At 43.4% G+C, this 24,704-nt stretch overlaps 1 protein-coding gene across 1 annotated transcript in view; it reads left to right on the top strand.

Moving 5' to 3' along the window:
- LOC139689317 (protein vestigial-like) overlaps nucleotides 1–24,704 on the top strand; it is a 160,752-nt gene that overhangs the window by 84,406 nt on the left and 51,642 nt on the right. Inside the window, exon 3 of the mRNA XM_071586396.1 lies at nucleotides 17,975–18,658. Coding sequence (XP_071442497.1) covers nucleotides 17,975–18,658 — 684 coding nt within the window. The remainder of the gene's footprint in view (nucleotides 1–17,974; nucleotides 18,659–24,704) is intronic.

The raw sequence follows: 24,704 nt of genomic DNA, 5'->3' as shown, positions 1-24,704 counted from the left end.
GATATTTTAGGTCTATGCGAGGTGAGATGGAAGGATAGCGGGGATTACTGGAGTGATCAGTATAGAATAATATACAGCGGCGGGGACGAGAGCCAACTAGGGATTGCAATAGCATTAAATGAAGACGTAGGAAGAAGCGTAGTCAACATAGAGCATGTAACGGATAGATAATTACTAGTAGAGATAAAAGCAGAACCGACGAACTTGGTTATTATTCAGGTATACATGCCACCGAGCAACCATAAGGAAGAAGAGGTCCATAGGATATACGATCAATTATAATTAATTTTTAATTTTTGGGCCCATTTGACCAATGGTTTCCTGGGTCCACTTTTATTTTACTTCAGTTAGTTGAGGATTCCTTCGAATCTTAGTTCCCCTCTGTACAAACAATAACCAGACATAAGGAAACAACATAAGTTATTCTAAAATTTTAACATCTACAGGTGCTTATATATGTTGGGAGTTAAACTAATGATAAACAATTCAATAAAAGAAAAAAAATCACTCAATTGACAAATAGGAGAATACGTTGCTACATTTTACACAAAATATTTTCCAGTTAGTTCACTTGTTGTGGTTCACTATTTTCCGGTTTTCTAATTGCAAATTTTCCAAGCAGCTTATTGTTGTTCTTTAGGCAGAATGTAATCATTTCTCTAATGCTTGTTAGCTTCTCTTACACTCTGTTCCATAAGAGTTGTCGCTCTGTCTCATAAAATACACAGTTCTCCACTCTAAGCTCTGCTGTGTCTTCTTTTCCACAGTTACACAGAGGGGTAAAACATTTCCCTATGAAGTGTAAGTAGGAGTTAAAGTTTCCATGTCCAGTTAACACTTGTGTGCTTGCTGAGGAGTGTTTAATATTTAATTTTATCCGGTCATCTATGTTCGGAAATATGCGGTGCGTTTTCCTTCCCTTTTCTGTTCTCTTCCATTCGTCGTTCCATTCTCTATGTGTTTCCTGTCTCAGTAGTATTTTTAATCTTGATCTTTGTACTGCATTTTCTGCATCTAACGAGAAGTTGAAATACTTTATATTTAATTTTTTCCTCCATTTGTTTAGAGTAATTCTTCCCTAAATTCTGTATTTTAGAGGTAGAGTTGCAGCCACTATACAGAGTGCGTCGCAGCTCACGGTGGAAAATTTGCTCCTCGGGTCATGTATTGGTTTCTTTCTATGGATAACTTCAGTTTGTTACTTTTTGCCCAGGTTTCTAATTTAAGTAGAGTTTTTTCCGCCAACATTTCCAGCTCTTTTCTGCTGTTTCCAGGGATAGTTACTGAGATGTCATCCGCATATGCGATAATATCGCACCTATCCGGAAGTTCTTCTCTTAAAAGCGAATTGGTTAAGAGGTTCCACAAAGTTGGGCCAAGAATCGAACCCTGTGGGCACCCCTTAGTGGCTACTTTAGAGAACTTGAGGTGTTTCCTCGAGTATTCTATCACGCGGTTGGTAAAATAATTTTTGAGTAATTTTATTAGGCTGTTAGAGACCCTTAAATATTTTAGTTCTTTAATTATGGATGGCCACCAGACGGAATCAAAAGCGCCTTTTATATCTAAAAAAACCCCCACGGTGTATTTGCAATCGTGGGTAGTTAGTCCAGCAGTTTAGCTATGGCATTAACTGTGCTTCTCCCTGGAGTGAACCCGTATTGCTTGGGGTGGTAGATCTGGCATTCCCCAGCCTCTTCTATAATTCTCTTTTTAATTAGTCTCTCCATTACCTTTCCCAGCTCTGGGAGGAGAGTGATTGGTCGGAACGCTTCGGCGTTCGCTGGGTCCTTACGCTTATCCTTTAGAATAGCGTGTAGTTTCCCAAGTTTACAGGTGTTCGGAAAGTATGAGAGGACTATACAGTCATTGATGATGTTGGTTAGCTCTCCTGAAATAGGCTGACACAGTTTTCTTATTACAGTACCCGGAATCTGGTCGTGGCCGGGGGCTTTGCTATGGCGGGGAATTCGTAAAATCAATTAGGTTTGCTGATGACCAAGCTTTAGTTTGTCAGTCACCCAAGGGGTTGCAAGCATTACTTAGTGAATTGAAAATTCATGGCGACAGGTATGGGATGAGAATAAATATTAATAAAACAAAGGTTATACGATTTTCTAGAAAGAAAAAGCTAAGCTAAAAATTAAAATAGGAGGGCAAAAACTAGAGCAGGTAGAACAGTTTACGTATATCGGAAGTGTTTTGGACTAAGACGGTCAAAGTAGTATCAAAAGCCTCTTTCAAATTTACGAAACAGGCAAATACACCCTGATTGTATTCTATTTTCCTATCGATTAGTGATCTCAATACTTACCAAGTTAGACCAGAGGTGACGCGTCTGCCTGTGTAGCCAAAGGTTCTCATTCGATACCCGTGATCGGCGAAAAGCCAAAAGCTCAGCTTAATTTTTCAGCGCAAGTTTATCAATGGTAATTCGGAACGAGGCAACCACACATCGAGGCAACGAGATAAATAAACTCATGGTAAAAGGTACCCTGGACCCATGGTGAAAGTAGCAATGAGAGACAGCAGTTTCACCATTGGGCAATGGTGGCGGAGGGCGATTGGGTCGGCCTTGTATCAGCTGTGAGCGGGAGTGAATTGCACGGTATGGACCGCAGTACTACAATGTGGATGGGCACCACTACATTATTCTCTCTACAATATGCAGCCTTGCCTTACATTCTAATAAGATTAGAATGTAGTTGGTGCAGTAAACCAATCCTTGGATTGTAATATTAATGATGATTAAACAATTTTAGCTCGATAAACGCAGAAAATGGAGTGAGGCTGAAAAGAAAAAACGCCTTTCTTCAATCTCGCCATTACGGGGAAAAATAAAGTAATCACAATTCAATCAAATTTTCGTTTTTCATATCCCAGGATTACCAACGTACCGGTGGTCACCTCCCGGGAATCAACCGCTCAGAAGTTGGCATTCCTCCTTTTGGTGCTTGGCTCGTCGGAGACTTTTCGAGCCGAGTCCCATCGCAAAAATGGTCCATGGGAAAGCCGAAGGGGGGGGGAGGGGAGAGGGAAGGGGTCGAGATTTATGGCCATTAGGATGGCGCCACCGGAGTGAGTGGTGGTCGTCGGATTCCGGCGAACAAAAGAGAATCTCTTCCAAAGTGGGGTCGATGGGGGTTGTTGGATGATGATATCCAGCAAAAATTCCATTTAAAACTACTCTCCGCATCCCCGTTCCGTCCTTTCCCCCGTGGGCAGCCTAGGAACGACGAGAGGGGGGAAGGACCACCCCGGGTAACACTGGCGACGGAATAAACACATGGCAACACTATAGGCATCTCATCTCTTCTCACCGAAACTTCCGCATGAGAGAGAAGCCGCGGCCCCGTGTTCCTTCGTGCGACTACTGGAGATCACGAAACCAGCCTTCGACTCTCGAGCACCGCACGTTGGCACCTCTCTTGTAGGGAATCGTGGTGGGGCAATCCAGGGCTAATCCTTAGATTGCCGAGCGGGCGGAGACTCCGGAGGAAAGGCGTTGCTCTCCGGATGCGGAGTATATCCCATCAAGAAACGGCGACAATTATTATTCGCCCGGCTGATCCAGTCACCGCCAGACGACTAGCCGGGTAGGACAACACGCAGTTGTCACCATCTCTGTTCCTCGGTATTTCAGGGGTCTTTTATGGTCTAGAGGTGTCCACTGGCGGCTGAGTCATCACCAGAACCAACTCGCCGAGACTCGGGACGGTCCCGGGCCCTCTCGCTTTCCATCTCTTCCTACCACAGTACCGAACTAAAAGGTTACAATGTACACCGATGTGGCACGAGGGGATACCTCCCATTACCTGTTTATCCAGCGCCGCCTCCACCTAGCCATGTGATTCATGAATAATGCAGTTTACCGATTGAGTCGTATGCCAGACAAACGAGTGAATATATATATATATATATATATATATATATATATATATATATACATAAAATGTTTTATTTAGTAGCTTTGCCCATCCAAAAACCTACCTTAACCGTTAGATTACCTAAAGATAATAATTAGGTAACAATGTTGTTTAGGAAGCGGAGAGGAACGCGTGATGCCAATGCAGTAATGAGATTATTAATCGAGAGGAATATAGAGCACAACCAGGAGGTTTTTGTCTGTTTCGTAGATTTCGAAAAAGCGTTTGATAGAGTGAATTGGGAAAAACTAATGAGTATATGCCAGAAAATAAGAATAGATTGGAGGGAACGGAGGCTAATCCGCAACCTCTACATGTCTCAGACTGCACAGGTACGAGTGGGGAACGGGAAGTCCGGATGGGCAGTGTTAGGAATAGGTGTAAGGCAGAGTTGCCAATTATCACCGTTGCTGTTCAACCTGTATGCAGAGAAAATGATTAAAGAGGCTTAGGAAAAACTGGAGGTAGGACTGAAAGTGCGCGGGGAGTTCGTAACATTAGTTAGGTTTGCTCATGACCAAGCTTTAGTTTGTCAGTCAGCCAAGGAGCTGCAAGCATTGCTTAGTGAATATGAAATTCAGTGCGACAGGTATGGGATGAGAATCAATATTAATAAAACAAAGGTTATGCGATTCTCTAGAAAGAAAAAGGCCAAGCTTAACATTAAAATAGGAGGGCAAAAACTAGAACAGGTAGAACAGTTAGCGTATCTCGGTAGTGTCTTGGACCAACAGGGTCAAAGTAATAGGGGCGTAAGGAGAAGAATTGCGCTAGGCAAAGAGGCTTTTACAAGGAGGAGGGAGTTGATGACAGGGACTTTGAGTAAGGATGTTAAGAAAAGACTCTTAAAAACTTTGATATGGAGCGTAGCTATGTACGGTGCGGAAACGTGGTCATTGAAGAAGGAGGATAGACGTAGATTGGAGGCTTTTGAAATATGGGTGTGGAGTAGAATGGAGAAGGTGAAATGAACAGAGAAGAAAACAAATGAGGAAGTACTTGGTATGGTGGGTGAAGAGAGGGGTTTGTCGGGAGAAATCCTATGGAGGCAGGAAAAGTGGCTGAAGGGGGTATTGACCGGCAGTGGGATGATTAAGAATGTAATTGAGGGGAGAATTATAGGCAAACGAGGAAAGGGAAGGAACAGGATAGGGATGTTGGACGGGATGAAGGGAGGAAGAAAGGACTCAGAGCTGAAGAGGGACCTGATGTAGAGTAGTTAGTTTTTCCCAATTCACTCTATCGACCGCTTTTCCGATATCTACGAAACAGGCAAATACCTCCTAATTTATTTCTATATTCCTCTGGATTAATAATCTCATTACTGCAATGGCATCACGCGTACCTCTGCCCTTCCTAAACCCAAACTGATCATCCCCTAAGTAATCATTTGCCCTACACACTATCCTTATATTTATTATCCTAAGAAAACCTTAGGCTGCGTGGGATATCAAACTGATGGTCCTCTAGTCCTCACATGATGTAGTCTTTACCTTTTCCGGAAAAGGAATTAAAACTGATCTCACCAAGTCTTCCGGCCAGATTCCTTCCTCATAGATACTGTGAATCCTACTAGTATTCCTGGACCTAAGCTATCTTCCTCTACGTCATATTCTTTTTCAATGTCTAGCTTTGTTGGTCTAAGTTCTTTACTATACAGTTCCTTTAAACATACCTTCCATCTCTCTTGGGTCTTTCCTGTGTCAACCATTATCTTACCCGCCTTATCTCTAACTGTTAGCATAGATCTCCCTTTCTTACTTCCCGATGAAGATTAATTTTACCGTACAGCGCACAAATTTCACCCTTCCTCTGCAAACTTTCCATATCCTCGCACTTCGTCTTCCACCATGCTTCTTTTGCTTTATTTGTTGCCCGCCTCAATATATTGTTTAACTCTTTGTACTTAATTTTGCCTAACTCTTTGTTTACATTCTTCCATGTTTTCTTCTCATCGATCTTTGTAATCATCTCATCCGTGATCCATGGCTTCCTAGTCCGTTTTGCGTTAACGGTTCCAATAGTGTCTTTTGCGGCTTTAGATAAGCCTTTCTTGATACATTCCCATTTTTCTTTGATAGTACTTAGCTCTTTGCCATTGTCGATGATTTCCTCTACAGCCTGATGATACGCCTTTCTTTTCAATCTATTTAGTGCTTTGACATTCCATTTTCTAACCCGCCGCCCCTGCCTTATCTTTTTGAAACGGACGCTACATTTCATAGCAACTAAATTGTGGTCAGAGTCCGCATCCGCTCCCGAGAAGCTGTAGAAATGTATCACACTGCTCCTAAACCTCTGTCTAACCAGAATATAATCTAGCTGATACCTTTCTGAGTCACCTGGCATTTTCCATGTATACCTGCATTTTTTGTGTTCTCTAAACCAGGTGTTGGCGAGGACTAACCCCTGTCTCCTGCAGAACTCAACTGCTTTCTCCCCGCGGTCATGCCTCGTGCCTAAACCGTAGTCCCCCACCTCATCACCAACTCTTCCTTCGCATACCGTTGCATTCCAATCCCCCATCACTATCAATTTTTTTCCTGCAGCAACACACTCGATTATGGCCTCTAATTGTTCATATATCCTGTCGACCTCTTCCTCTGTATGCTTGAGGTAGATGGCAGCTGTCGAAATGTAGATACTGTTGCCTTTTAGTTGGTTTAATGTGGACTGAGGTATAAACGTATTGTTTTGGAGATGAATGTCGATATCTAGGAAAGTGATATTAGAGTCGGTTATAGAAGTGAAAGATACCGAGGAGGAGGAGTTGAGAGAAGAAATAAAAGAGGATTAATTTTCGCGTTCGTGGGGACAAAGGAGGAATATATCATCTATGTAACGGGCCCAGAAGAGTGGTTTAAGGGTCGTTGTTGCAGAGGGTCTTGTTCTAGTTTACCCATAAAAAGATTGGCGTATGCAGGAGCCATACGCGTGCACTCCCCTCCCCAGACCAAACTGCCCAAAATGCCCTAATCTTATCACCACTTTCTTCCCCGGAACACACAAAATTAAACATCTAATGCTTGACCTCTTCCCAATTATCAATAACACTCAGTCCACATCACTTTTATTCCCAAATTGTCCACCTGTTTCGTTTAAACGCCCGTCGAACTTGCGAAACATCTTCAAGTCAACAAAACCAACTGCGATCACCCCCGTCTCTCCCCCGCCCCTATCCGCACCATGCAACCGCCCACGCTGCAAATGCTGCCATCTTCTAAGACCCTCCCCCTCACTTAGTACCAACTCCCAACCGGTCGCCACCTGTACCTCAAAAAACATTATATATCGCCTCTCCTGCAACTTCTGCCCTGCCTTCTACGTGGGCGAATGCACGACCGCACTTACCCTCCGAATGAATAACCACCGATATTCCGCCAAATCTCCCACCCTCCTTAATGATCCCATCCCTACTCACACTGCTTCCCGCAACCAATCTTTTGATGACTGCTTCTTCGTTTCGGTGATTAAAATCTTTCTCAAATCTGCCAGTATAATAGAGGTGAGAACCCGCGAGATGGCGCAAATCTGGGTGACCCAGTCGTTTAAACAGCCCGGTCTGTACCACGCCCACTGAATGCATCATGTAGCTGCCTACATATCCCCTCCCACCCCCTTTTCATTTCTTATTGGTCCCTTACCTCTCCTTCCCTCACCTCTCATCCGCACATGTCCTCTCCACTCTTCCCCGAGAACGCCATCCTGAAGACGACGGCCGAGCCGTCGAAACGTCAACACAACGTATGTGGGTGTCCTTTCTTTGTGTTTTTATCGTTTAAAAATCTACATGTTTTTTATATATTTATATATATGTACACATATATATATATAACTTGGAGAGCAACAAACAATATAAGAATACATAAAAGGAACACTCACACGTTAATAATTGCGACGGAATTTAGCTCCGTCGTCCTCAGAAGAAAGAGTTGTGCTGACTGCTGGTATAGGGGAGGAGAAGAATGCGAGAGAAAGAGAAGGGGGGTGGGGGAAGGGGAGAATGGGAGGCGGGGGAGGGGTGCGAGAAAGGTTTTAGGGAGAGGAGAGACTAGAGGGAATCACAGATAGGGAAGGAGTGAGGGGAAGGAGGTGGATTTAATGCGCAATCGGAAAAGAAAATAATTTGCTCACCCACACATACTCCAACATCCAAGACCCAGGTTTGCAGTGATGAATAAATAAATAAATGAATAAATATATATATATATATATATATATATAAATATATATATATATATATATATATATATATATATATATATAAATAAATAAATATATATATATATATATATATATATATATATATATATATATATATATATATATATATATATATATAAACACAGTAATCAACCCGAAGTTTGGTTTGGTAGGTGATGGTAGAGTACACCCAGTACTAAGCCCGACGGTTTGTGAAATTCACGCATCAGGGTAGGGTTCCAGTTCCTTTCCCTGTGCCGGTTATATTTTCCCAGGATGACCTGGTACCCGAAAAATCACATAGCTTGGGTGGAGATGCAGGTGCCCAGAGAGCCTTGCCCGAGATCGAACCCGGGACCCTCCGGTCAGCAGTCCAACGCTCTCCCCACTGGACTACCGCGACCCACATATATATATATATATATATATATATATATATATATATATATATATATATATATATATTTATTTATTTCGATTCTTGGGCAAGGCACTAACTAAAGGCACTAACAATATATATATATATATATATATATATATATATATATATATATATATATATATATATATATATATACTAGCTGAATACCCGGCTTTGCACGGGTTAGGGAGAAACAATAATATAAATATACTACATAAATAAAAACAACAAATTATAAAGTACAATAATACACTACTTCATACAAATTTAAGAAACTTTTTTGTTTAACACCTGTTTATAAACTACATTTTTTGTTTCATATCCAGGAGAAAGAATATATAAATTTTTAGGCGAACCTACTCTGGAGCAAGCAACATAAAGTTGCCCGTGGCTAAAACATGGCGATCTTAGATCAACACCACAAACTTTAAAGACTATCCCTGTGATTTATTAATGGTAATTAAAAAAGCTACCCGGACTTAAAACTGTAATCTTTGAAGGGAAGATCAGTTGGGATTAGAGGTATCCGTGGAATAAAAATTATTTCACCTTTTCCTTTTCCAGTTAAAATGACTGCCTGGATTATATTTTTCATTAATTTTGTCACACACAATCGTGTCCCATTGCAGAGTTTTGGTGGATCTAAATTTCGCAATAAAATGATTGGAGATCCTACTTTAAGTATAAGGCGATGTTGTGGCAATCCAGCTGGATCAAGTGAATTTAGGAATTCCGTTGGATAATTGACGGCTTCGTCAGCATCCACTACGGTATCAACCGATTTATATTCAATCACGTCTCCTGGCAGCATGGCTAGTATCTCCTTGTTAATTTCATTAACATCATCGTTCTTAGGAGCAAGAATGGCTCTTTCTCGCAACCATTCTAAATTTTGATAATTTTGGTTAACGTTAGGATAGACTGCTTGTATCATATCGCGGACAGTTTTCACCGATACACATAAATCTGATGACAATTTTATCATACCAGATGTTTCAATAACTAATCTATCTTCTCCAATCTCCAAAAGTTTATTTGCAAAATTTTGAGCATTCCCATCTCTTAAGAGGATTCGCATGTTTTGTTTAAGGCTAATTTCTTGGACATGATTCCATAGAACAGAATGTTTTAAACAGGCATAAATTTCATCGGCTGGAGTCGATTTTGGAATGACAGGCAGAGTTTGACGGAAGTCTCCACACAGGAGTACCAGAGCTCCTCCCATTAAACTGCAGTTTCCTCTAAGATCTTGAAGTGTTGCGTTGAGGGCCTCAAGAGATTTTTTAATAGCCATCGTACACTCATCCCATACTATCAATTTACATTCTATAAGAACTTGTGCCTGGCCGCTTGTTTTATTTATATGACATGTGGGATTTTCTTGTCGGGAAATATTAAGTGGCAACTTAAGGGCAGAGTGGGCTGTTCTTCCTCCTTCCATTAATGTCGCTGCAATACCTGAAGATGCAACGGCTAGAGCGATTTCTCCATGAACCCTGATTTCAGCGAGAACTAAATTAATTAAAAATGTTTTTCCCGTGCCACCAGCAGCATCAAGAAAAATGATACCTCCTTCTTGTTTATCTAATTGATCCATTATTGTTTCGTACGCGAATTTCTGATTTTCATTAAGAAGTGGCTTTTTATCCGCGATGTATGCTTCTAAGTCTAAGGCATTGTAGCTAGTTTCACGTATATAATCTGGATAAAATACACCCTGTTGATCTTTTACAGGTGCAAAAAGACCGAGTTCCACTAAAGTCTTGTTAACCATGGTGATACACTTTTCCTCCAAAATAATCAAAGTTTTGTTAAAAATGTTGGAGTTAAACGTAATATCCAATGTAGGATTTTCACTTCGAACTTTAGCCAGTATATCCTCACTCATTGATTCTTTATATTTTTCCCATAATGTTTTTGGGTTAGATGGATTACAGGAGGTTATTATGATGGCAAACAAAATTCGGATTTTTCCTGGAAGAGAAATCAAACTGGTCTCTCGCAATGAGTCATCCCAGTGTTGATCTCCTTCTAGCAACCCTAAATTCTGGCAAGCTTCTCTGAATGTCTCACATACTATATTTCTCCGTTTACCGTTCTTAATTCTGCAAATGAGCGAGGTCCTCTAATGGTATGTAGAAGCATTCTTAAAAAATAACATTCGGCGTTGTTAGGATGGACTGTGTAGACTCGGCCCAATGCGTCACATGAATAAATATTATTCTCAGGATCAAAGTTGCCCATTTTTCTTCTACAAAAGACTTTCCTTGATGTATTCCACGTATAACATCTCGGCAATTCTGAATACAATAGTGTTCTTGCAAAAGTATCCTGCTGGCATAGTTGGAAAAATTCTGTTTCTATGACAGCAAAAAAGTAAACAAATTACATACATACAAACAAACACTCTCCTTTATATATATAGATATATATATATATACGCCCACAAACACACAGTTAATCATGAAAACCTTATGCTAATTTATATAGGTGTAAGGGAAAGGGATATGAACACTTAAAAAAAGACGACCACAGGAATGGTGGGGAAGGTGGAATCGAGCGGATCACAGGAACAAAAAGGTTTCCTTGACCGGGGCTGGAAACATGGATCTTCGACTTGCAAATGAATATGTGAATTAGCTGTAGACTTATTCACCTGAACCTCTTTGACATACGACCAAAATTCTTTGGATTTTTTTTCAAATTTCCGCCAATCTTTTCCTTTTGAATTCGTTTAACGCTTTCCGAAATTCATTCTTGGCCTTCGCCCTAGATCATTCTTTTTGTCCCTTGGTTTATCATCCCTAATATTTTTTATCTTTGCGTAATTATTTTCTAACATCCGGGTATTTCTACCATCTTGGTTCCGTGTACTCTTTTATAAATTTACTGGAATAGAACACTGCTAAGCGCGTGATCTCAAGGAAGCGATTGCACGTATCCTCAGTGTTTTGGTGTTTACTATATTTCTAAAAGTCAATTAATTGCCTCAGTAGCGCAAATTTTAAGCCAATATAGTTCCCTTCTTCATACGAGTAAATTTTTCCTCGAGCCCTCTTATTTAGGACCCCCTGTAAAGAAAACTTAGCTTTTACTCCTCTGTTGCTACTAATTCATGTTACAGTTTCTTTAATTCTTACCTTTTTGGGTAAGATTGTCGCTAACAAATCAAGAATATTATCGCCCCTAGTTGGTGATGTGGTAAGCTGATACATGGAGTTTAAAGGAAGGAATGTAGTAGCGACTCGCAGGTATCTTTGTCGATACCCTCCGTTAAAAAATAACATGTACATGGGCTATTGAAATCTCCAACGATCATAGTGTCTCCATCATTTTTTTGAGATGAGAAACTTTTGATTTTCTGGTCCAGTTCTAGCATTGAGTTATGAAGGAACCCTTCACTCAAGGGGTGAGTTCTCGGCCGCTCCTCATCCCCCGACTCGGGGGACAAATGGAATCCACTCGGAGGGGAATGCAATACGTCTGCGCCATGTTTGGCGCGGAAGTATCAAACGCAGAAGCCATCAATGCTCGTGTGAACAAACGTGCCACAATGCAACAATTTCAGAGTGTAAAAATCATTCGCCTTGACTGGGATTCGAACCCAGATCCCTCAATATCCGGTCGAGTGCTTTAGCCACTTAAGCTATCGAGGCGTCCTCTTAAACTCTGAAATTTTGGGGCTTTTAAAGGAACTAGATGTTGTGACGAAATACCGTACATACAATGTCACAGGCATTCGTAGTCGTGCGCGACGCGCCACAGTCCACGAGGTTAAAGCCAACTTTAAACACTTATGGTGTTTATACTTTGACAAATTCCAAAGAAACTGCGGGAGATACCGCAACAGTAACTTTTAACGGAGTCATCCGCTAATGTGCATCCCAGTGGGATCCCAGTCAAGGCGAATGATTTTTACACTCTGAAATTGTTGCATTGAAATGCACATTAGCGGATTACTCCGTTAAAAGTTAGTGTTGCGGTATCTCCCGCAGTTTATTTGGAAACGTGCCACAGTTCAATGCGACGCACGTTGAGAGTAATAGTTATTGGATGCAATTAAGATGTAGCCGAGGAAGAGATATTTGTCTAATTCTGTATTTTCAGTCCATGTAATTATTATATTCTTTAAAGATTAATCGTTGTCAAAGCACAAACATATCACGGTGTAATCTTTTAACTTTTCGGTTAATAACATCTTGAAATAAATGTACATAGAGGCCTAATGATACTCGTAGTAGAAATGTATTGTTTTGACAAAGAACGTGTATAATTACTTTGGCTCTGAAGAGAAGTTTGTGGGGATAGTAGGCATTTGAAAGAAACAAAATCGGTTTCTGCGATGGCATCAAGTTTAGGTTGGAAACTTCGTGCTATTCCTTACATTTACATCACAGGTAACGCCATCATCATCTCATGGAGATATGTTTTCTTATACATAGTTTAATCAAATAAAGTCGTTAAAATTCACGGAATTTACGGTTAATTTGGCCATTTTTGCTAGTGTAGTCAGTAGCAGCTTTACTCGACTGTTCTTTCGTGAAGGATTTTGTTGGCGGTGCAAATCAATCATCTAGGGAAAATCTTTAATTAGACGTCGAGATACGTGCAGAAATCATGTGCGTCTTTCGCCGAGTAATGTAGGGTTTAGGAGACCGCGGACCAATTTATTGACTTCTTCCGTGGACCGAAATTAGACGGAGGGATCTCACGGACGATATGCCCGCGAAGCGGAATACAGCCACCGTCGATTCCGCAGATTGCATCCTCCCACCTCCCATCACTCCCATCCAACCGGCACCCCAGCGCATTAAAAACCAAGCCTCCGCACGCCGCGAATACGCACGCGTCTATGGCACGCGTCTCTCCGAGTCGACCCTGCGGCTGTCGAAAGGGCCAGGAGCACGGGAACTCTCCACTCAGCAAACCAATTCATGCATGACTGGCCTACGACGATGAGTATTTTAACCATTTATCAATAATACTTCGCGGGCATTTGTTTTCACAACAACAAAAGACAACAAGCAGAAACAAATACGCATGCAGAAACCACAAATAAAGGCGGGAACGGGAATAAGAGGAAGCGGCCGCGCCGTTACTTACGATTGCAGTACGCAATTTTACCGCTCGGATGCGCTGTTATGCAGGTAGCTTTACAAGCTCACGAAGCCACTCTAATCAAAATCATATCATTGGAGGAATTATTATGATTGGAAAACTACGAAGTATTTTTAAAGCATTGTATCACACGACAGACTAATCATTTTTCAAATGAAAACAGTAATCCAATGACGAAAAATATATATATTTAGGTGAAAATGCCACCAAGTGCAACTTCGATCGCACTCGATCTCTGTCGGTGCCCTACAGTCCATGAAAACCGCTGCGGCCAATGGTTCTGGCGCATCAAAAGTGGTCAGCAACGCAGGAACAAGTTTTACGTTAGGCGACTTATTCTTTGCTTTCCCATATCCTATGCTTCACGAATGTATTCCATATCAGTCCTCCCTTGAAGTGTCTTTCGCCTCTGCTACGATCACGCGGGCTCTTTACTTCATGGAACTTACTCTTCCGTGCCTTGCGAGTCTCTTCAACCTTATGACAGCATCTTCGCAAGCCGTTTACAGGACCCACGCTCATCTGGGGAAAGTGCCGCCGGTCACTTATCCTTAGTGGGAAGGGCAACATCCTAATAAGATTGTCGATTCCACACTTGATCACTCAATCCATGATGTCTTCTGTTGAAGCACAATTGCGTTGGAAATGCGTTCTCATAGAAATGACCACGGACGAGATTACTGACATCCAAGTGAAAATAAATAAAAGGATGTTACAGCCCGGTGTATATTTTAATTTAATTTTTCGAGCAACTCTCAACCAAATTACTCGAACACTATAACCGCATCACTCCATATTTCGTAAAATCGTTTTGCACTGCGTTTCTCTTGCATCATGACAGCACCGAATTTACGATTGAACTCCTTGTTTCACTATGACCTTGAATTTACAGGAAGCGAACCTGAGGACGACTCCGAATGCCGGCCTAAGCGGACGCGGCCGGACAGCGGGAACCGACCCACCGGTCGACATTGGCCTCAGAAGGGAGCGGTCGCGAGTCGCCTGGCTTTGGTCAAAAGAGAGGGAGGAACGAAGATGCCTCTTTGGGTGGAGTGCTTTGAAAGAGGGCATAAGGTCACCTCCGAGAAGTTTAGATGAGTCAAGGCGGCAGGATCGCTCGTTGTTTCCATATTCGCACGGTTGGTAGCACTGGAACCACCACAATTGCAATCGAGAAAGTGACGGGGCACGCGTCGTCGAATCGCTCGAAGGAAACGCTTTTAAAAGCGTATCAAGTGTGAGCGCCGAACTAAAGGCTCAAAATCTTACTCTTATTTTTTGGTTTCCCTTCGCTGCGTGCGCAGTGGTCAGGGTTTGGGCGAATGGTTCCGAATATCAGTCGTCGTTGTTCTTGAAGTAATAACAAAGGGAAATTTTGCTTTCACCTGCATAAATTATCACCCAAGGCCTAAGTGATGCCAGGGTAAACTTGCGCAGGGATTTTTCTTTCCTCTCGCAGTCAGAAGATGGTTTTAAGCGTTTGAGGAGGTTTAACTCAATTTCAAAGAAAGGCATGAAGGTGGAGCTCCAGGTTGTGTGAATTACCCAAGGAATGACGCTTTAAAACCACTACTGCGACTATGAGAGATGCTTGTCAAATGCCATTACGGAAGCACTATCAGAAATATTGAAATGTTCATCGGGTTCCTCCCACACGAGGGTAAACTTCACTTGACGTGCCTTTTTGTGCGAGGAATCCTGATTATATCGCCAAAATCATGCTATGTGCGTCCCTCAACCTCCGTATTGTGTCGCACATGTGACTTTTCCCTGTTAGCCAATAAATACCTTCGTGGAAAGCGGTTTTCATTATGATCAGAAGCAGGACGATTGGACGATTCACCTCTCAGCGGCTGCCAGTGACGCAATGTCAGAGTTAAATCAATCGAGATTGTACGACAACATTGTACATCGAGGTAACACCAAAACATTGATTAATTTTTTTCTGAAAAAGAATGCCAATAAATATGTATTGTCCTTCATCATTGAACTAATCTCGTGTTTACGTAAAAAAGGAACTGCCATTAAGACTAAATAGAACTACGTGTTATCAACGTGTTTTAGAAATCGTTCAAATCGAAGCACATAAATCGGTGAAATGTTTCATAAAGGGTTCCCTTCAATTAGACAAGCAGGTGTATATATCGAACAAATTTACGACCGTGTGTATAGCGAATAAACTCAAGCTCTGGAAGGTGATTAATATTCTGCGCACGGTCAAGCGATCCGAAGCCGTGAAATTAACATTCCGCTCACTCTTGAAGAAGAGTGGTCCGGAAGGGTAATGGATTCTGGGGTATTTTCTCTAGCTAAGCTTTGCGTGAGCATGAACTACATTGGCTTACTGGTTCAATAGAAGGAGAGTGTTGCTGGGAAATTGAAAAATCCTGTGGTTTTTTTCAGGCGTTTTGCCTTACGGATGGAGAAAGAGGAGTTCTTCTCAGAGGGAATTAAAAAATAAAATGGAATATCCTTATCCAACTTATGCGATTACGTCGTGGAATGGGATATGTACGTATATGACTTGAATGTTTCGCTTTTGTGAACTGTCTGGACGAGGAACATGTTTACCATTCGGTTCAGTAATCGTCTCGAAGTAGGCCGAACGCGAGGCTAAGGAACTATCCAATTCAGGCGGCCTTGAAATTGAACGAGGGAGACCCGAACCGATGTGTGCCTACCGGGCATTGCATCGATTTGCGGCCCCCGACCCGGGCACGCCCCCCTCGACGCCCGCTGCCGCAGCCCCCCCCCCTGCGACCCACTCACATGATTGCGTGAGCGCAGTGTACACAAAAACTTAATTATGCTGCCGAGCGTTGGCAGGTTTAGGGCCGAGAGCGGACGTGTTTGGCGTTAACAAAGGATTTTAAGATTAGGTGGGAGGGGGAAGGGGAGGATCAAAAGGGAATCATGGGTCATCCGTGGAACGCACATAAAACAACGCTTCGCGGGAGATTTCCGAGCGGGAATTCTATTGTCTCCATCAGTTCACGTCGCCGGAGAGAAAACATTTTATCCAAATGTTCTCTTTGGAAGGGAAACACCCCTCTTTTACGGTTTAAATAAGGAGCCCGGCGTAAATTCTCCACGATGAATGTTCGATCCATTTGGGACGGAGCACGGTTTTTTACGAAAATTATTTTTATTTCCATTTTTAAAATCTCTCCCAGCGGGTGTTTTAATCTGACCACGCATGGAAACTCGCAAGGAAATTCATAAGGATCTTTTTTTTTGGTTTAGTCAACAAAAATCATTGATTTCAAGTCTGAGGTCAGGCGGAATTTCGGGATGGCCATCATGAATGCGGCATAATAATTCTTAAGCGATAGTCTATTGAGAGATACTCAAGGATAGTCGTGGCGTCGCGCCCGGTTCCGATGCAAGGAGACGGGGAAGTCGAGAAGTGCCCGGGGCTCGCGCGCGGTCGGCTCGGGGCCCGCATTTCGGGCGGCGAGGAGCCTGGTTCCTGGGGTTGGGGCGGAGGGGCGAATGCGCAGAGAGATGTACATGTATTTGGAGCCACCAATGCGTACATTCTTCATTTCCTCAATGGCCTCCTCAATCAATTACCGACCGGACCTTGATTTTGGAGCGCGTCTAGTTCATTACACGATGACTAACATTTATTTATATGCATGTTCCCATTTAAATGTTTATTCTATTACAAATTTATAAATAATTCTGTGGCCCTGCAGAAATCAAAATAAAATCATTATAATAAATTAACAAGTTAAAATCTATATTTATTGCGGATAAAAGATTAGTGAATTAATTAAATGGTAAGGATATTCTAGCTAAGATATTCGCTTACTTCTCGTATTTAGAGAAATTAAACATTATCATTAACACAAGAAGAATCATACATACGCCTCAAATATTTCTCGGGCAAATAAAGAGGTTGAAATGAATTGAAATAAGGAATTGAAACGAACACTCAATGCGATGATGTCTGAATGGCATTCGATGTCCTGTTCGGTTGTGGCTGTGCCCTTCCATCACGCCATTTCATTATTCGGAATTCGCCGAATGTCATGTGATTCCTCTCAATAGATGTCACGCATGTAACTACGGCGGGAAGTAGTTTTAACTTCGTTCTACAACCATTTCGACTTCAAACGAAATATCAATGGGTTTCTATTTAACAAATTTAAATTACATTTTCTATCGGAATAACCTTCAGAATGTTTGAGCGTGTCTCCTCCCTAAGTGACCCCCTCCATCAAGGGGACACTCACCCGCGCCAATGCGGCGTGCCTCCGCACTAACTCTTCGCCCGAATAACCAAGTTTCCTCCCTCCCGCAGCGCCGTCGTCGCCCATGGCAGCCCGGAACTTCCCGCCGTCCTTCTGGAACAGCAACTTCCAGCTGCCACCGCCGCCGCCCCCGCCGCCCCCACCGCCCCCGCCGCCGCACCTCGTCCTCCCCTACCACTCCCACCACCACCACGCCCACCACCACCACGCCCACCACCACCACCACGCCCACCGCCGCCACCACCACGACTTCTACCCGCCCTCCGCCACCTCGCACTTCCCCGACCACTCCTCCTACTCCGCCGCCTCCACCGCCGCCTCCGCCGCCGCGCCCGTGGGGTCGTCCCCGGGGGCAGCCGCCGGGGGCTCCGCACCGGTGGCCCACCACCCCGGGCCCTCCACCTCGGACGCATGGCACGCCTACCACACCCACCAAGCGGCGGCCGCGGCGCCCTACTACCAGGCCTACCATCAGGCCTACGGGCCCCTGCTGCTGCCGAGGGCCCCGCCGCGCCTGCCGCTCCACTCCCCGCCGCCCCACTCCTCATCATCCGCCGCCCCATCATCCTCCTACCCGTACGGCGCCTCGCCCTCCGCTTCCCCCACGCCCTCCACGTCCTCCGCCTGGACCGCCAATCCGCGCCTCCACGACCACGGCCCGCCGGCCCCGGCGCCCGGGCCCTCAGCGGCCCACTCCGGGCCTCCCGCGCCGCCCGCCTATGGCCCCATGGCAGGTGAGTGCTCACTCCCACCCCGCCTCCACTTGGCCCCACCCTCCTGCGAGTGCATTCCCATTATTGGTGTCAGCGATCAGAATGGCGGAGGGCGACTGAATGACGGAAGTGCACCCGGTGTTCTTCCGTTAGTTCTTCGTTGTTCCACAGCTCCGGCCCCACATCGGCAACGAATTCTTAAGGCACACCGCCAGATGGGCGAACAAAAGGAGAACTTCATCAAGAAATTTAGTCGTCACGGGCCGCGATATTTATTCTGAGCGAGGAATTTCTCGAACACTGTCACTAGAAAACTCAGTGTTTTAAAAACCTTCACCAATAGTCCCGCCCTAATGGCATCGGGCTTCATTCCTTAAGTGTTTTGTTCGCTTCTCGAAGCGGCATTCTCTGGAGATGGCCCTGTGGTTTTTCAGCTCATACATTTGATCAGCTCGTGCCTTGATCCCGAGAGGAGTGCAGGCCCCCTCGGCGCTGATGCCGGACGCTCAAATGACCTTGCGCGACGAACCGTCCGTCCGTCCCCATGACCTCGTCTTCCACTCGAGGGGCCGTGATTGCCAGCCGCCTCCCGATACATCCACCCGCATCCCGTCAAGGATCGGCCGCGAAATAATTACCCTTTCCAGACTTGGTACTCCCTATCGTGACAACGCCTTCATTTCTCAAAGGGTCACGCCTTGGTTGCCCAATAGGGAATACCTATTTCCGTCAATTAAATATGTAGGAAATCTTATTTCATATTTATAAAGTTCAAGAATAAAATCAAATGTGTGAACTAAAAAATCCCTCATTTATATTAGGTTTGGCTAATATTTGGTGCGTATAATATGGAAAGTTTTCCCGGTTCTCCCAAGCCCAGCCCAAATACGTACCATCCAAATCAATGGAAAAGTTATAATTTAGAGCTGAATTTTCTCAAGAACCTCTTCCCCGAATAATCCGGCGAAGATTTGCATAAATCTTCTTCTTTTAAAAGCTTAACATTGGCTAAAAATATAGTCTTCTATATTTCTCGAGGTAAGGATTCTAATGATCCGAAATCAAAGCACTGCTAGAGATGCAGTAAATAACTCGTAACTTTTAACGGAGTCAACCGCATATATGCATGACCGGAATCCTGGTTAAGGTGAACGTTTTTATACACTTTAAAAATTCTGCATAGATTCTAATGATACCCGATTCCTGTAAATTGATTTTGCCGTTTGGCTGATACGATGGAATGGAGAAATTCACATGTGTGAATCCTGAAGACATTACTTGCCTTCTTGGGAGTCGTGTACAATGAAAGCTCGAGTGAGTCCAACAAATATTATCCACATAGGACACCGAAAATCGATCGCGAAATGGGGTGATGTGATCAACGGAACGGATCGAGGATCCGCTCGGAGACGAGCAAAAGACGAAAGGAAGTGTAAATAACGTAACGTAAAATGTACTGCCTAAGTTTCTGTTCATATTAATCTTAGGCAAATGAAAATACTATATGCGTCCTTTATCCTGAGTTTTTGGTGATCGACCCAGTATTCGTCTTAAGAAGTGTTATACCGCCGAGTGAAGACGAAGCAGGACATTAGCCGACACATTGAAAAGGGCCGCTTCAGAAATAAGGGCACGAACGTGTGGCGTGCGGCCTCGACATAGAGGAAAGACTCTCGGAATCCAATCGAAATTTGAGAGAATGGATCGAGAAAAGCACCAGGCTCGACTTGGACTTGAAAGAGAATTTTGGAGCGAAAGGCGTAAAATATTCGAAGGAATGGAGAAGTGCATTAAGGGCAACGAGAAACGCGAGGAGACACGAAGGGCCGAGATACTCCGACGGGGAAGAAAGTGTGGCACTTGTGGACCGGATTTGAATGACATCACGCGAACATTGAAAAAGAACAGGCTATTCAATTAGTTCGAGAAAATAACAGAACCACTACGCTTAAGAATTATAATGGAAACATGCGATGCAATGCATATTTTTAATCTTTAATAATGACAGGAGACATATTGAAGCTCCTAATAAATTGCATTTGAGCTAATGCAAAGATTGAGGGACTAAGTCTAAGTCTGCAAAAGCAATCTGGGCGCATGTATCACCAGTAATCATGACTTAGAACCGAAATATCATCCTACATTCAAACTTGAGACTAAAATTATAAGCGGAGGGAAGAGAGCAAACAAACATCTTTGGTGTCACAGTAAAAGGAGAGCAACCGTGCAATGTGCCAGTGAACTCTTTCAGGGAGATAGATAGATAGATATCTTTATTTGGGCGAAATTGAGACCAAACAGTCCCTCCTTCCATTTAACCCATCGTTATATGCATATTACATTTTGCATAAGACTTATAACTAAATGCGTACACACAAATACATGTAGACAGACATACATACATACATACATTTTGCACATCGAAAAAATATATGTACTCGTACATCCATATACAGACATAAATTATATATGCAGACATAAATTAAGGATACACCTACGAATACTCTAAGTAAATGACGGCGAAGAAAGTGAACAATAAAATAGGGAAAGTCTGAGCAAAAGCAAAGCGTAAAAGCAAAGAATGAGGTTTGTGGGAAAAGCTAGGGAGGGCGTGCAAAGATAAGCTATGATAGAGAAGCCATTAGAGAAAGGACGGGGTAATGAAGGAAGTTTTGCACAGGCCGAAGGAAAAATGCCATGGAAGAACGAGAGAAATGAAGACGGGCGATTGTTTTTTAAATTATTAAACGGAAAGCTGGGAGGTAAGAAATTTGATTGAATGGTGAATTCAAAGAATTGCCTACAACATGCCGCACATTCAAAGTATGAAGTCACGATTGGCTGATGAGATACAGCCTGAAAAAACCCAGCGTAAGGTGCAATAGATGTTGGAGCGTGAACAAGGAATGTTTAATGGAAGGTAAAGCGGAAGAATTAGAGTAGGAGGAAACTCACAATGGCGAATGTTGGAGGCGACAAGGGAACGGAGCCCTGGCCTGAAGAAAACAAAGCTGACGCCGTTCCGAGGTCGGAATTCGATGAAGCAGTCAACTGCATCGGATTCCGACTGCTCATCAACAAGGTCCATGGAATTGATTGTTATTTTTGAAAATTCTGGAGAGATTACTTGAATGTAACAATGAAAAATGGCCGGTGACATATGTATACTCGATTGGAAAAATACGGAAAAATTGTCATAAGTAAATAATTGCTGCGGTAAAATAGAGGGCAGTCAATGATGAAAACTTTGAAACGATAAGCCTAACGACAAATACACTGACGGGAACCATCAAGCAATCTTTTAAGTTAATATTGAGGGATGGAACTTGAGTCAGATGAATTCCCCGATGAAAATTTATTTGGATTTCGGAAAACTAAAAGAAGCTACGAGCTTGCATTTTGACAACTTGTAGGCAAAAGAAAGGAATGTGGCTGACGAACGGTCGTGGCATTTGCGAATTTGGAAAGAACATTTGATATTGACGAATCGAATTATCATATGCTTTTCAAAATCTTATTTATTGAATTTCGGAAGAGTGATTGGAGACCAACATTAAGAAGAGTTTAGGTAATAAAATGGGGGAAAAGCAGGGAACAAGCAAGGGTAAATTAGGGAATAAAAATAAATCTCATCCAATATCTTCAAAATCGCTTCAGGGGTGCGTAACTGCAGCTGGGGGGGGGGATAAGTATTTTGCTGACGATGTTGGTATTGTGGCGGAGAGGAGGTGACGGAAATACGAGTCTCGTCCACTTACGATCACATCAAGGAATACCCTCGCAAGATGAAAGAAAAGAAAGCAAAGGATTGGTCCAAAGGTAGAAGAAATTAAAAGTATATGTCCACTAGGGATGGAGATGAAAAACTGGATGAAATGTCGAAGAGTTCTATTCTCTTAAAAGTGAAACAAAATCCGATGGAAGGGTGGGAATTATGAGTGGAATTTCACTGAGTGAAAGGAGTTCCACCAAAAGCAGAAGCCAGGAAAAGAGAAAATCTTCAAATGATCCAATTTAGAAGCATTCAAATATCCCAAGTTTTGCGTATTTTATGAGATATGCCCCCCTTCACAGATCAATGGACATTTTGTTTGTGTGGACCATAGCTTTTGCAGAGAGTGCCCATTCGAAATGATCGATGGGCGGAGTGAGTAGGCCCTTGGGGGGCGACCGGGAGGAGGCGATCCCTTCGGGCCAAGGTCCTCCCGCCTCTCGGGAGGAATCTCGGGAATTTAAATGCACCCGCTCTTTATTTATGCGACTCTTTATTCAGTCGTCTATCTCAACTAGCAAGGTGACTGTTATTTCAGCAGGATGAAATATGGGCGGAGCTGAATCCACGCTGGAGTCGTTCCAAGCGTGGAAACATTTCGAGTCGAGCGATTTGAAACGGTTTCACTAGCATTTGGTTGCGTGGGGTCGGAATTCACTGCCAATGCACGTTTTTGCGGTTGGGGCGGTGGGGGGAGGGGGGCGAGAGAGGAAGAGTGGGCATGGAGAGAGAGAGGATGGAGTCGAGTCCAGCCACTGACGAAACCCAAAGTACCTGTCTCTTAGCAACGCCCGAAAGGAAACGAGCGCGAAGCACGGCCCGAGCAAACGGCCCATCAGGACGGAGCAGCTAATCGCTCTTCTCCTTCTTCGCTTCACCTTCAGTTCCCGCCTCAAGAACCCTTAATCTCTTCCGAGATTTCTTTCGCCTACCCTGAGAGAAGAGGCTTCTTCCTTCTTATTTTCCTTCCGTTACTGGTCGTCGCGTCAAGTCTTCCAAGGTGTCCTCTTAGCTATGCTCCTATTTAAGGAGTTTCTCCTGTATACCCAGCCCTTAGACTTGCGACTTCCTTTGATGTCTTCTCTCTTGATCCTTTCTTGAGAATTCTTCTGCGAACCAATATTCCAGTGCCCAGCAGTTTCCGTATTCTCTCCTCGATCTCAATTGGCCATGCAAAGCGACATTCCACGCCTCCTTCACCTTAATCTTTGACGTGATTAGCTTTGTGTTCGTCTTGGTAGGAAGAGGGAAACAACCGAGGTCATTTAAGCCAGAAGGGATATGCGGGTGATGCGGTAGGGAGAGGATGTTTTCGGGAAGGGCGGAGGGAAAGGGCGTGGCCCTACTCTCAGCGATAGACGCCCAAGGGCCCGCAATTTAATTTCACATCTAACGGACGGCGTACTCTCCTGTTAACATCCCAAATAGGGATCGGGATGCAGCTGAAAAATCCAGCCGACTTCGGGATTCAAACACAGCCCCTCGGGGCGGGAAGCCGGTTTGTTTCCTATGCAGTGCAGGATGCAGTTTTAGTCTGATGAATTCCACTTGATATCCCAATCGTACTTTTTCCATCATTTGCGATTTAGATTCCCGAGTAGTTAATCTCTCACACTTCTTTGATACCATTATTCCCTAGCATTATTCTAATTGCTGTATCATTTTTCTAATTCTAGTAATATTCTATTCTAAACTGAGAGAAGGTTAAATTACAGATTGAATCTCTTATCGCATAAATTGGAAGAACATCTCTTCAGCAGTGATGTTGAACATGTATATCGTACTAGGGAAGGAGAGATCATGTAAATAAAACTCGATAGATTTTAGTGTTTGATCAGATAGATTTGAATGGAATGTCTTTTTCCCACGAGCGATAAGGGATCAAAATAACACTGTCCGACAGCGGTCTGGGGGGGGGGATATTCGGTTCAAGGGTAGGCTGGTGTGTTATCACACCCTGCCACACACCCTAGCGGCGGCTTGCAGGATACTAAAAATGCAATAAATAAAAAAAATACTAATTTCTATGTCTTCGTGCTTATTGCAAACTATACTCTTCTTTTTTTTTTTTTGGTTTATCTTGCTCAACGCGGTACTTCTCCATCCACTGTGGGGATCGAGATGGTGCGGGGGCTAACGTACTGGCTTCCCACCATGAGGGCGCGGGTTCAAATCCCGGCGGTGTTGAATATTTTTCAGAGGTATCTCGATCCCTACTTGAGGTGCTTTGTGGAGGGCACTTTGAGTGAGTACGCCGTCCGTCGGATGGGACGTTAAACTGCGGACCCCTTGGCG

The sequence above is a fragment of the Hetaerina americana genome, unplaced genomic scaffold, assembly GCF_022747635.1.
Source record: "Hetaerina americana unplaced genomic scaffold, ioHetAmer1.1.p SCAF_22, whole genome shotgun sequence".
Taxonomy (NCBI): domain Eukaryota; kingdom Metazoa; phylum Arthropoda; class Insecta; order Odonata; family Calopterygidae; genus Hetaerina; species Hetaerina americana.
This window is presented reverse-complemented; position numbering and strand designations above follow the sequence as displayed.